At 41.0% G+C, this 14,368-nt stretch overlaps 2 protein-coding genes across 2 annotated transcripts; both read left to right on the top strand.

Annotated features, from left to right (window-relative positions):
* Window positions 1–4,927: 4,927 nt before the first annotated feature.
* Window positions 4,928–6,779, top strand: LOC129250178 (uncharacterized). Its single transcript, XM_054889812.1, has 3 exons — window positions 4,928–4,932; window positions 6,205–6,614; window positions 6,698–6,779. Exons 1-3 carry the CDS (start codon window positions 4,928–4,930, stop codon window positions 6,712–6,714), a joined length of 432 nt encoding a protein of 143 aa, XP_054745787.1. The 3' UTR covers window positions 6,715–6,779.
* Window positions 6,780–12,057: 5,278 nt separating this feature from the next.
* LOC129250177 (uncharacterized) lies at window positions 12,058–14,058 on the top strand. Its single transcript, XM_054889811.1, has 3 exons — window positions 12,058–12,062; window positions 13,335–13,744; window positions 13,828–14,058. The coding sequence occupies exons 1-3, from the start codon at window positions 12,058–12,060 to the stop codon at window positions 13,842–13,844; spliced, it is 432 nt and encodes a 143-aa protein (XP_054745786.1). The 3' UTR covers window positions 13,845–14,058.
* Window positions 14,059–14,368: the final 310 nt, after the last annotated feature.

Here is a 14,368-nt window from a genome sequence, read left to right as displayed (position 1 = left end):
TGGTCATATCGAACTGAAGTGAATATATCTTCTACTCAAATATGAACGAGACGGTATCAATAAAACGGTCCGCGGATGACATATGGCAAAAATAAATTTTTCGTTTTTTGGTAGGACTGTTATAAGCTTACATGGCAAATTTCGGCGTGATATGTCACATAGTTTGTTTTCTGTTCTACTGTAAACAAGTCAAGCTCGAGTGTGTTCTTCGAATTCTCTTTTATGACTTCAATTGTCTCAAAATGTTTTCCACGGAGCGGCAACTTGAGCTTGGGAAACAGGAAAAAGTCACATGGAGCCATATCAAGCGAATACGGTGCTTGCGGAACGACATTAACATTATTTTTGTTCAAATAATCGCGAACAAGACGTGATGTGTGAGCTGGTGCATTATCGTGATGCAAGAGCCATGACTTGTTGTCCCACAATCCCTTCCTTTTAAGACGAATGTTCTCGCGCAAACGCTTTAAAACGTCTAAATAATATTCAGCGTTAACCGATTTTGCGATTTGTGCGATTTTCAAGCACAATTTCCTTTACTTTTCCGATGTTTTCGTCGTTTACTGATGTTGCTGGACGACGTTCATGAGGCAAGTTTTCTACCAATGTACGGCGCTCTTTGAACGATTTGTACCACTGGAAAACACGTGCACGCTATAGAGCAAAATCTCCATAGGTCGTCTGCAACATTTTTAAGGCGTCTGAAGCCGAAATTTTGTTGGAATAACAAAATTTCAAACAAATTCTTTGTTCAACTTGAATTTCCATCGTTAAATTCGAAGAACACACTCGAGCTTGACTTGTTTACAGTAGCACAGAAAACAAACTATGTGACATATCACGCTGAAATTTGCCATGTAAGCTTATAACAGTCCTACCAAACAACAAAAAATTTATTTTTGCCATATGTCATCCGCGGACCGTTTTATTGATACCGTCTCGTTCATATTTGAGTAGAAGGTATGTTAAAATTGTAATAATTTTTGAACAATTTTGTCTTTGAAATCAATAAAAACTAATTTCACACAAAAAAATTTTGGTATTTTGAATAGGTAACACTTCATATCGTTCACCCTGTATAATCTATACTATAAAGGTGAATGTCTGTACGTTGTCCGCGCATCACTACGAAACGACAAACCAAATGACGTAACAAGTTTTATACATTCATATTTTCACCCAATGAAGGTTATAGGCATGTTTTATGCCACAGCCCCCAGGCCGCACCACCACTCTCATTCGTCACTAATAATCGAATATTCGCTTAAATTTAATTTAAAAAATCTTAGTTTTTCCTATTTCCCACTATTTACAGCACACTCTAGAGTTCATAATCCGCATAAGCTGTTCAACTATGACCCAAATGTAAAGTTCAAAAACGGTTTGAGGTAGAAAATTAATTAAAATAATTTTGCTTGATATTTTTCTGATTGGTTGTTTTGATTTTATTCAACGACGCATAGCAACGGATGCCGGGTATTATAATATTATGGTTATAAAAAAAATATATTTTCTATGAAATTATTGTTTGTAATTCTTTTATATACATATCCTAAATCCTTCAAAACTACTCCTGCGCGAGCGGGGCCGCGGGTTAAAGCTAGTATGTCATATAACAGATTCTCATAAATTTAATGCTGTTTGCATTTCAACGATATTCAGCCTTATAATTAAACTTTTTTTGCAAAATTAAACCACTTATTAACAACACGCTCTCTGTATATTCCAGGTGATACGATCGTTGTCGATGAATCTCCAATCAATCTTCAAGGATGTTCCCTTCTAAATTTAACAAAAATAGGATCAAAATATATAAAATATGTTCCGTAAATAGTTACACTTAGTCTTACAGTATATATGCTGAAACAACTTCCGCCCTTGACAAGCCAGGCTTAACTGTTGTATAATTATACCTACCGTGGCCCACGATAAGCGTAATGTGTTTACGATTTCTACCTTTCACGAGAGCGGAATGGTATCTGAATTTAACTGACATAAAGATTAACCTTAAAGCCTGGAGAAGATTAATGGGATTTAGGTTGGAGCACTGTCCCAGGCTGTGGAAGAAAGGAGCACTCAGTGCTCAACAGGCTCCTTCTCTGAAAGATACCTACAGCTTTTGCAATGGGGATTAAATGGTAACCCTAGCTCTTCCGCGTGTGTGCCGATCATCCAGTAACCGGTAAATAATAACAGCTATGAGTTTGGAAATTGAATGGCAAGGAGTCCAAAGAACTTTCTGAGTTCTTCGTACATTGTACTGAAACCAAAGGGTTTTCGAAATAGTACATGAAAAAATGGAGCTCCATCTTTTCTGCGCTTTCCTGAGAAATAATTTGTGCTGTTCCCCTTTAACAACTGTCAGGGGGATGCCGATGACGGGGTAGGAGGTTTCTGAGGCCAATTCAGTCCCCTTCCTGGCAAGCTCCTCAGCAATTTTATTTCCCTCTGCGTTCCTATGTCGTGGAACCCAGATCAGAGAAATGTAACCTGCACACCCACGAGATTTGATCTCCTCCTTACAGGAGTTTACTAATTTCGTTCTGCACCATAGCGTCGTCAGAGCCTTGATCGCTGCTTAAGTATCGGAGAAAATGTTAATATCTCCCTCGTTCCCTAAGCATTTTACATGTCTGCAGGATCGCAAAGACTTCTGGTTGAAAAACACTGGCATTTCGGCAGTTTAAAGGAGATAGATAAATTGGCTGATTTAGAAAAAACCCCTGCTTCGACTCCCGATTCCATCTTGGAACCGTCAGTGTAGATTTTCTCCTCGATCCAATCCTGCTTATTTGGAAAGATTGCCCTAGCACGACCCTCAAACTCTGGTTTGCGGATAGAGAGATCTGTTCGAAGTTCGGAGAAATATGGTGCTAACTGCGCGAATATGCTAACATGTCTCTTGAGAGATTGTCTCCAGAGGCCAACCTTCTTTAACCTGATTGCACTTTGAGCTGCGGTGGAAATAACGTAAAAGTCGATAGGAAGGAAGTAAATAAGGACATTCAGGGCAGCACTGGGGCAAGTTTTACATGCTCTGGTGATGCCAATGCATGCAGTCTTTTGCACCCTTCCCAGTTTAGTGATATATAGCCCTTCCGAAGAGCCTCCCACCAAACCAGGCACGTTAAAATTGACAAAAGCACTGCGTTGTACATCCACAACATGACCTGTGGCTTGAGTCCCCATTTTTCACCGAACATAGATTTGCAGGAGTATAAGGCTATACTGGCTTTCTTTACCCATTTGGGTGCAGATCCAAAAGGTTATATATGGCTAAGGCTCAGGATTTTTCCAAAAGCTGTTTTGTTGACGATGCTGTTTTTGTTACCCTTTTTTGTACTGAGTTGAGGAGGGCCTCCCAGGTGAGCTTTCTTATCCAGCATAATTCCTAGATATTTAACCTCTCTTTTTAGAGTTACCTCCGTTCCATTTATTTCCAGAGTGGGTATATTTACAACCCTTTTCCTGGTAAAGGGGACAATAGTGGTGTTGGAAGGGTTTATTGATCGTCCCTCTTTCTTACACCATTCTCAGGTGGTATTTAAGGCGTCTTGCAGCCAGTCCTTTGCGGTCCTTCCGTGGTTGCCTTTAATTATTGCAGAAATGTCATCTGCATATCCAATTGTTTTGTCCTCTTTATTATTAAGGGTTTGTACTAGGTTTTCAGCCAGGAGAGACCAAAGCAGTGGTGATAATACCATCGTTTAGTCCCTTATAGAACTTTTGCCATAAGTTCGTTTTTGACTTCCTCAGTTCCTTGTTATATAGTGTAAGGGCTTTCCTATTATTACCCCAACTGTGATATTTCTTTCCGCTTCGACTAGTACTGTTGCCGTGACGCCATTAAGAAATTCTGTAAAGGCAAAATATTTAATATTGGTGTCTATAATAAGCTCAGCCCTTGGGTTGACTGCGTCCACGTCATAAATTACCTTTGTGCTTGAACTGTGAGGCCATTAATGTGGTCTCTGTTTAACAAGGGCTCCTGAATAAGCTCTATGTTGATGTTTCAACTGACAAGCCTCGTACTAAGTTCGGCCGATGCGGTCTTAGCGTGATGAAGATTTTCCTGGATGCACTTCATTCACTGACTGCTGGGTTAGGGTTGGATTGGATACATTCGTCCTCTTCATTCAACTCCACAGCTTCCATTTTATCCATTAATCGATCTGAATTGAGGGGCGCAGTCATGAGCTTGAATGTCACTTAACAGAATTGGTAGCTTACCCAAGCTGGCTGCTGATTTCAGGTCTGGTGCTAGAACCAGTGTTACATTTGAGCCTCTTCCGACTCTAAAAAGAGTACGCCATGTGTCAACATTGAAGCCTTTTTTCTGCCCCTGTAAGAAGTCCAGTATCTTTTTGGTTTCTAAGGACTGGGGTCAGGAAAGTACCCCACTGCTATCTGTGAGGGAGGTATTTTGGATTCCTCTGCGACCCACAGTGAAGCACCCTCCCAAGGTGTCGCGTCAGTAAGAGCCGCTTTTAGCCAGTCCTTTGAAGCGCTATCCTCGTAGTGCAGAACCATGTATGCTGATTTGTAGATCGCGCCCAAAAATGCGAGTGTTATATTCTGGTCTTTCCCCGCCACTTCTGTTTCAAGGATGAGATTCTAGATGGAGTCTATTTGCTCAGTTGTTAGAGGAGTATTGATATAGTTCCTTGAGAGCACTGTGATTTTATCTTTTATTAGCGACTAGATACCCCATAGCCACTTATCCATCGACATATGCAGTTCCGCTTCGGATTGGGGATTTGTTCTACCCCCGATCATACTAAAGATACTCCGAATGATACTGTACTATTGTAACGTGTAGCGAACACCATACTTTGTATATTGAGCTAGGTACGTCCTTATTCAGCCGCACTGCTTCAGATTCACTCGCAATCGCGTAGTTTTTACGTTTGCGTTTTTACCCATGACGATGATGTAATACTGATACACCAAACACGTTTTCCAGTGTAGCCCCTCAGCGCAAGCTTCATCAGACGCTCAAAGGTTGCTGGCACATTACATAATCCGAAAGGCATCACAGAAAACTGCCCCAACCCACCTTCTATACCGCAGGCTGTCTACCTGCCAGTAACTACTTTTTAAATCAAGCGTGGAAAACCATTTCGCGCCAGATAAAATGTCGAGAGTGTCATCTATTCGTGATTATGATTCGCTGACCTTTTTCGTGACTTCATTCAGCTTTCTATAATCCCCATAAATCGGGTGCTTCCATCTTTCTTTCTAACCAGCACACCCCCTGAGCTCCACTGGCTTATTGATGGCTCACTAACTCAACTTTGCTGCATTTCTTGGATTATCTTATTTGCTTCTTCGTGCTTTGCTAGTGGTCTCGACGTGGAACTTGACGAATTGGCTTTTCATCTCCTATATCTATTCAGTGTTTCACCATCACAGTCCTTCCAGACATTCCACAATCACCGTTGAATAGCGAGCCGTATTTCTCCAGGAATCTCTTAGTTTTTGTCCTATCTAGCCCTCTAACTTCCTGCAACTAAATTCTTATGAAATCGGAGATTTTTCTTCCTGCTTCCTAGAATTCTTCTCTTTCCCGTTGTGGTCCATTGTGGTTTACTATGACTGACCGACATTTCTCTTTCTTCTAAAGTCCAACATTTCCCAATTATAGCTCCTATATCTGAAATAAATGGTAACTTGAAATTATTTAGATTAAATTAAATTACTCCAATAATGACTTCACAAACTACCTTTCCAGAAAGCGTAGTTCTCTCTCTTGTACCTGTTTGAAACTTGTAGTCATCCACTGGTTCCGTTTACATCCACATTACCGTTTACTAAATCTGTGGCCAGAGTCAGTCTTAGCGCTTCACTTCCTTCTACCTGGGTTCGTCTTCAGTTGGCTGCGTGGTGTACTGAAATCGCGTGCCATATGCCCGGTCTTACCGCAGTTGCCACACTTTATTCTCGAACTGCTGGGTCATGGCATTTGAGTAGAGGACTCGCGTATTATTCTCTTTATTGTTTCTTCTTCTCGCGTACCCCTCATAAAACCTTAGCCCTTCATCTTTTCTACGAAATCTTCTGTTTTCTTTGCATACGCCAAATGCGCTGAACGTTCAATATCAGTTGCGTATTACCGCAAAGTCTCATATATCGTTTGGCAGCAATTCGTCAGTTCCATCTGGAACATTTCTTGCCTGTGGTCACTCCCGTAACGTCTCTCTATAGTTGCTATCCGACTTTCATAGTTACATCGACCGGCTTCTGGAACCACCAGCAGTGCTTCAGCAACGGCACCCTTAAGCGACTTACTCCTCAAGAATTAAAAGTATTACGAAAATCGACTATCGGGCTTAATGGCTACGTCAGTAAGCGAAATTGCCGCATTTGGGCTGGGGAGCAACCCAAAGCCATTCAAGAACAACCATTACAGCCATTACATCCATTGAGAACAACCTTCTTCAGAGATGAGTCTGGCGCTAATGTAACAGTGAATGGCGAACGCTATCGCGCAATGATAAACGACTTTTTGATGCCGGAAAGTGAAGCCCGTGATCTCCACAATATTTGGTTCCAACAAGGCGGCGTTACTTGCCACGCAGCCCGTGAAACAATGAATTTATTGCGAGGTTGTTTCGGTGAGCAATTTACCTCTCGTCTCGGACCAGTAGATTGGCCACCTAGATCATGTGATATCACAACTTTGGACTTTTATTTGTAGGGGTATGCAAAGTCTAAATGCGTTGTAGATAAACCAGCTTTGATCGAGGCATTGGAAACCAACATTACTTCTTCTTCTTCACGATATATGGGCCGAAGTCCTCCAGCGAGTCATTCAAAATTGGTGTTTACGGATAGCCGAATTACGGTGCAATTGCGGCCAACATATGAAAGGAATTATCTATAAAAAGTAAATGTTATGAATGGCTCTACACAAAAATATTAAATATTGCCGAATGAATTTGAACTTTCGTTGTTTTATTTGAATTGAAAATCCTATACCTCTAAAGTGATCACCCTTTACAAGCTCGAGTCATTTCATCAATATTAGATGTTTGGCACTGCGAATATGGCCATAGCGAAGGATGCAACTCATTTTTTGACCGTTTGAAGGCTATAATCAAGGCAAAAAGTGGTCATATCGAACTGAAGTGAATATATCTTCTACTCAAATATGAACGAGACGGTATCAATAAAACGGTCCGCGGATGACATATGGCAAAAATAAATTTTTCGTTTTTTGGTAGGACTGTTATAAGCTTACATGGCAAATTTCGGCGTGATATGTCACATAGTTTGTTTTCTGTTCTACTGTAAACAAGTCAAGCTCGAGTGTGTTCTTCGAATTCTCTTTTATGACTTCAATTGTCTCAAAATGTTTTCCACGGAGCGGCAACTTGAGCTTGGGAAACAGGAAAAAGTCACATGGAGCCATATCAAGCGAATACGGTGCTTGCGGAACGACATTAACATTATTTTTGTTCAAATAATCGCGAACAAGACGTGATGTGTGAGCTGGTGCATTATCGTGATGCAAGAGCCATGACTTGTTGTCCCACAATCCCTTCCTTTTAAGACGAAGGTTCTCGCGCAAACGCTTTAAAACGTCTAAATAATATTCAGCGTTAACCGATTTTGCGATTTGTGCGATTTTCAAGCACAATTTCCTTTACTTTTCCGATGTTTTCGTCGTTTACTGATGTTGCTGGACGACGTTCATGAGGCAAGTTTTCTACCAATGTACGGCGCTCTTTGAACGATTTGTACCACTGGAAAACACGTGCACGCTATAGAGCAAAATCTCCATAGGTCGTCTGCAACATTTTTAAGGCGTCTGAAGCCGAAATTTTGTTGGAATAACAAAATTTCAAACAAATTCTTTGTTCAACTTGAATTTCCATCGTTAAATTCGAAGAACACACTCGAGCTTGACTTGTTTACAGTAGCACAGAAAACAAACTATGTGACATATCACGCTGAAATTTGCCATGTAAGCTTATAACAGTCCTACCAAACAACAAAAAATTTATTTTTGCCATATGTCATCCGCGGACCGTTTTATTGATACCGTCTCGTTCATATTTGAGTAGAAGGTATGTTAAAATTGTAATAATTTTTGAACAATTTTGTCTTTGAAATCAATAAAAACTAATTTCACACAAAAAAATTTTGGTATTTTGAATAGGTAACACTTCATATCGTTCACCCTGTATAATCTATACTATAAAGGTGAATGTCTGTACGATGTCCGCGCATCACTACGAAACGACAAACCAAATGACGTAACAAGTTTTATACATTCATATTTTCACCCAATGAAGGTTATAGGCATGTTTTATGCCACAGCCCCCAGGCCGCACCACCACTCTCATTCGTCACTAATAATCGAATATTCGCTTAAATTTAATTTAAAAAATCTTAGTTTTTCCTATTTCCCACTATTTACAGCACACTCTAGAGTTCATAATCCGCATAAGCTGTTCAACTATGACCCAAATGTAAAGTTCAAAAACGGTTTGAGGTAGAAAATTAATTAAAATAATTTTGCTTGATATTTTTCTGATTGGTTGTTTTGATTTTATTCAACGACGCATAGCAACGGATGCCGGGTATTATAATATTATGGTTATAAAAAAAATATATTTTCTATGAAATTATTGTTTGTAATTCTTTTATATACATATCCTAAATCCTTCAAAACTACTCCTGCGCGAGCGGGGCCGCGGGTTAAAGCTAGTATGTCATATAACAGATTCTCATAAATTTAATGCTGTTTGCATTTCAACGATATTCAGCCTTATAATTAAACTTTTTTTGCAAAATTAAACCACTTATTAACAACACGCTCTCTGTATATTCCAGGTGATACGATCGTTGTCGATGAATCTCCAATCAATATTCAAGGATGTTCCCTTCTAAATTTAACAAAAATAGGATCAAAATATATAAAATATGTTCCGTAAATAGTTACACTTAGTCTTACAGTATATATGCTGAAACAACTTCCGCCCTTGACAAGCCAGGCTTAACTGTTGTATAATTATACCTACCGTGGCCCACGATAAGCGTAATGTGTTTACGATTTCTACCTTTCACGAGAGCGGAATGGTATCTGAATTTAACTGACATAAAGATTAACCTTAAAGCCTGGAGAAGATTAATGGGATTTAGGTTGGAGCACTGTCCCAGGCTGTGGAAGAAAGGAGCACTCAGTGCTCAACAGGCTCCTTCTCTGAAAGATACCTACAGCTTTTGCAATGGGGATTAAATGGTAACCCTAGCTCTTCCGCGTGTGTGCCGATCATCCAGTAACCGGTAAATAATAACAGCTATGAGTTTGGAAATTGAATGGCAAGGAGTCCAAAGAACTTTCTGAGTTCTTCGTACATTGTACTGAAACCAAAGGGTTTTCGAAATAGTACATGAAAAAATGGAGCTCCATCTTTTCTGCGCTTTCCTGAGAAATAATTTGTGCTGTTCCCCTTTAACAACTGTCAGGGGGATGCCGATGACGGGGTAGGAGGTTTCTGAGGCCAATTCAGTCCCCTTCCTGGCAAGCTCCTCAGCAATTTTATTTCCCTCTGCGTTCCTATGTCGTGGAACCCAGATCAGAGAAATGTAACCTGCACACCCACGAGATTTGATCTCCTCCTTACAGGAGTTTACTAATTTCGTTCTGCACCATAGCGTCGTCAGAGCCTTGATCGCTGCTTAAGTATCGGAGAAAATGTTAATATCTCCCTCGTTCCCTAAGCATTTTACATGTCTGCAGGATCGCAAAGACTTCTGGTTGAAAAACACTGGCATTTCGGCAGTTTAAAGGAGATAGATAAATTGGCTGATTTAGAAAAAACCCCTGCTTCGACTCCCGATTCCATCTTGGAACCGTCAGTGTAGATTTTCTCCTCGATCCAATCCTGCTTATTTGGAAAGATTGCCCTAGCACGACCCTCAAACTCTGGTTTGCGGATAGAGAGATCTGTTCGAAGTTCGGAGAAATATGGTGCTAACTGCGCGAATATGCTAACATGTCTCTTGAGAGATTGTCTCCAGAGGCCAACCTTCTTTAACCTGATTGCACTTTGAGCTGCGGTGGAAATAACGTAAAAGTCGATAGGAAGGAAGTAAATAAGGACATTCAGGGCAGCACTGGGGCAAGTTTTACATGCTCTGGTGATGCCAATGCATGCAGTCTTTTGCACCCTTCCCAGTTTAGTGATATATAGCCCTTCCGAAGAGCCTCCCACCAAACCAGGCACGTTAAAATTGGCAAAAGCACTGCGTTGTACATCCACAACATGACCTGTGGCTTGAGTCCCCATTTTTCACCGAACATAGATTTGCAGGAGTATAAGGCTATACTGGCTTTCTTTACCCATTTGGGTGCAGATCCAAAAGGTTATATATGGCTAAGGCTCAGGATTTTTCCAAAAGCTGTTTTGTTGACGATGCTGTTTTTGTTACCCTTTTTTGTACTGAGTTGAGGAGGGCCTCCCAGGTGAGCTTTCTTATCCAGCATAATTCCTAGATATTTAACCTCTCTTTTTAGAGTTACCTCCGTTCCATTTATTTCCAGAGTGGGTATATTTACAACCCTTTTCCTGGTAAAGGGGACAATAGTGGTGTTGGAAGGGTTTATTGATCGTCCCTCTTTCTTACACCATTCTCAGGTGGTATTTAAGGCGTCTTGCAGCCAGTCCTTTGCGGTCCTTCCGTGGTTGCCTTTAATTATTGCAGAAATGTCATCTGCATATCCAATTGTTTTGTCCTCTTTATTATTAAGGGTTTGTACTAGGTTTTCAGCCAGGAGAGACCAAAGCAGTGGTGATAATACCATCGTTTAGTCCCTTATAGAACTTTTGCCATAAGTTCGTTTTTGACTTCCTCAGTTCCTTGTTATATAGTGTAAGGGCTTTCCTATTATTACCCCAACTGTGATATTTCTTTCCGCTTCGACTAGTACTGTTGCCGTGACGCCATTAAGAAATTCTGTAAAGGCAAAATATTTAATATTGGTGTCTATAATAAGCTCAGCCCTTGGGTTGACTGCGTCCACGTCATAAATTACCTTTGTGCTTGAACTGTGAGGCCATTAATGTGGTCTCTGTTTAACAAGGGCTCCTGAATAAGCTCTATGTTGATGTTTCAACTGACAAGCCTCGTACTAAGTTCGGCCGATGCGGTCTTAGCGTGATGAAGATTTTCCTGGATGCACTTCATTCACTGACTGCTGGGTTAGGGTTGGATTGGATACATTCGTCCTCTTCATTCAACTCCACAGCTTCCATTTTATCCATTAATCGATCTGAATTGAGGGGCGCAGTCATGAGCTTGAATGTCACTTAACAGAATTGGTAGCTTACCCAAGCTGGCTGCTGATTTCAGGTCTGGTGCTAGAACCAGTGTTACATTTGAGCCTCTTCCGACTCTAAAAAGAGTACGCCATGTGTCAACATTGAAGCCTTTTTTCTGCCCCTGTAAGAAGTCCAGTATCTTTTTGGTTTCTAAGGACTGGGGTCAGGAAAGTACCCCACTGCTATCTGTGAGGGAGGTATTTTGGATTCCTCTGCGACCCACAGTGAAGCACCCTCCCAAGGTGTCGCGTCAGTAAGAGCCGCTTTTAGCCAGTCCTTTGAAGCGCTATCCTCGTAGTGCAGAACCATGTATGCTGATTTGTAGATCGCGCCCAAAAATGCGAGTGTTATATTCTGGTCTTTCCCCGCCACTTCTGTTTCAAGGATGAGATTCTAGATGGAGTCTATTTGCTCAGTTGTTAGAGAAGTATTGATATAGTTCCTTGAGAGCACTGTGATTTTATCTTTTATTAGCGACTAGATACCCCATAGCCACTTATCCATCGACATATGCAGTTCCGCTTCGGATTGGGGATTTGTTCTACCCCCGATCATACTAAAGATACTCCGAATGATACTGTACTATTGTAACGTGTAGCGAACACCATACTTTGTATATTGAGCTAGGTACGTCCTTATTCAGCCGCACTGCTTCAGATTCACTCGCAATCGCGTAGAGACAATGCGTTGAAGGACTTCTTCAAAGTTCAAATTTTTACCCATGACGATGATGTAATACTGATACACCAAACACGTTTTCCAGTGTAGCCCCTCAGCGCAAGCTTCATCAGACGCTCAAAGGTTGCTGGCACATTACATAATCCGAAAGGCATCACAGAAAACTGCCCCAACCCACCTTCTATACCGCAGGCTGTCTACCTCCCAGTAACTACTTTTTAAATCAAGCGTGGAAAACCATTTCGCGCCAGATAAAATGTCGAGAGTGTCATCTATTCGTGATTATGATTCGCTGACCTTTTTCGTGACTTCATTCAGCTTTCTATAATCCCCATAAATCGGGTGCTTCCATCTTTCTTTCTAACCAGCACACCCCCTGAGCTCCACTGGCTTATTGATGGCTCACTAACTCAACTTTGCTGCATTTCTTGGATTATCTTATTTGCTTCTTCGTGCTTTGCTAGTGGTCTCGACGTGGAACTTGACGAATTGGCTTTTCATCTCCTATATCTATTCAGTGTTTCACCATCACAGTCCTTCCAGACATTCCACAATCACCGTTGAATAGCGAGCCGTATTTCTCCAGGAATCTCTTAGTTTTTGTCCTATCTAGCCCTCTAACTTCCTGCAACTAAATTCTTATGAAATCGGAGATTTTTCTTCCTGCTTCCTAGAATTCTTCTCTTTCCCGTTGTGGTCCATTGTGGTTTACTATGACTGACCGACATTTCTCTTTCTTCTAAAGTCCAACATTTCCCAATTATAGCTCCTATATCTGAAATAAATGGTAACTTGAAATTATTTAGATTAAATTAAATTACTCCAATAATGACTTCACAAACTACCTTTCCAGAAAGCGTAGTTCTCTCTCTTGTACCTGTTTGAAACTTGTAGTCATCCACTGGTTCCGTTTACATCCACATTACCGTTTACTAAATCTGTGGCCAGAGTCAGTCTTAGCGCTTCACTTCCTTCTACCTGGGTTCGTCTTCAGTTGGCTGCGTGGTGTACTGAAATCGCGTGCCATATGCCCGGTCTTACCGCAGTTGCCACACTTTATTCTCGAACTGCTGGGTCATGGCATTTGAGTAGAGGACTCGCGTATTATTCTCTTTATTGTTTCTTCTTCTCGCGTACCCCTCATAAAACCTTAGCCCTTCATCTTTTCTACGAAATCTTCTGTTTTCTTTGCATACGCCAAATGCGCTGAACGTTCAATATCAGTTGCGTATTACCGCAAAGTCTCATATATCGTTTGGCAGCAATTCGTCAGTTCCATCTGGAACATTTCTTGCCTGTGGTCACTCCCGTAACGTCTCTCTATAGTTGCTATCCGACTTTCATAGTTACATCGACCGGCTTCTGGAACCACCAGCAGTGCTTCAGCAACGGCACCCTTAAGCGACTTACTCCTCAAGAATTAAAAGTATTACGAAAATCGACTATCGGGCTTAATGGCTACGTCAGTAAGCGAAATTGCCGCATTTGGGCTGGGGAGCAACCCAAAGCCATTCAAGAACAACCATTACAGCCATTACATCCATTGAGAACAACCTTCTTCAGAGATGAGTCTGGCGCTAATGTAACAGTGAATGGCGAACGCTATCGCGCAATGATAAACGACTTTTTGATGCCGGAAAGTGAAGCCCGTGATCTCCACAATATTTGGTTCCAACAAGGCGGCGTTACTTGCCACGCAGCCCGTGAAACAATGAATTTATTGCGAGGTTGTTTCGGTGAGCAATTTACCTCTCGTCTCGGACCAGTAGATTGGCCACCTAGATCATGTGATATCACAACTTTGGACTTTTATTTGTAGGGGTATGCAAAGTCTAAATGCGTTGTAGATAAACCAGCTTTGATCGAGGCATTGGAAACCAACATTACTTCTTCTTCTTCACGATATACCGGCCGAAGTCCTCCAGCGAGTCATTCAAAATTGGTGTTTACGGATAGCCGAATTACGGTGCAATTGCGGCCAACATATGAAAGGAATTATCTATTATATAAAAAGTAAATGTTATGAATGGCTCTACACAAAAATATTAAATATTGCCGAATGAATTTGAACTTTCGTTGTTTTATTTGAATTGAAAATCCTATACCTCTAAAGTGATCACCCTTTACAAGCTCGAGTCATTTCATCAATATTAGATGTTTGGCACTGCGAATATGGCCATAGCGAAGGATGCAACTCATTTTTTGACCGTTTGAAGGCTATAATCAAGACAAAAAGTGGTCATATCGAACTGAAGTGAATATATCTTCTACTCAAATATGAACGAGACGGTATCAATAAAACGGTCCGCGGATGACATATGGCAAAAATAAATTTTTCGTTTTTTGGTAGGACTGTTATA

Source organism: Anastrepha obliqua, chromosome 6, assembly GCF_027943255.1.
Source record: "Anastrepha obliqua isolate idAnaObli1 chromosome 6, idAnaObli1_1.0, whole genome shotgun sequence".
NCBI lineage: Eukaryota > Metazoa > Arthropoda > Insecta > Diptera > Tephritidae > Anastrepha > Anastrepha obliqua.
Note: the sequence above shows the minus strand (reverse complement) of the source record. Positions and strands in the feature narration are given on the sequence as shown.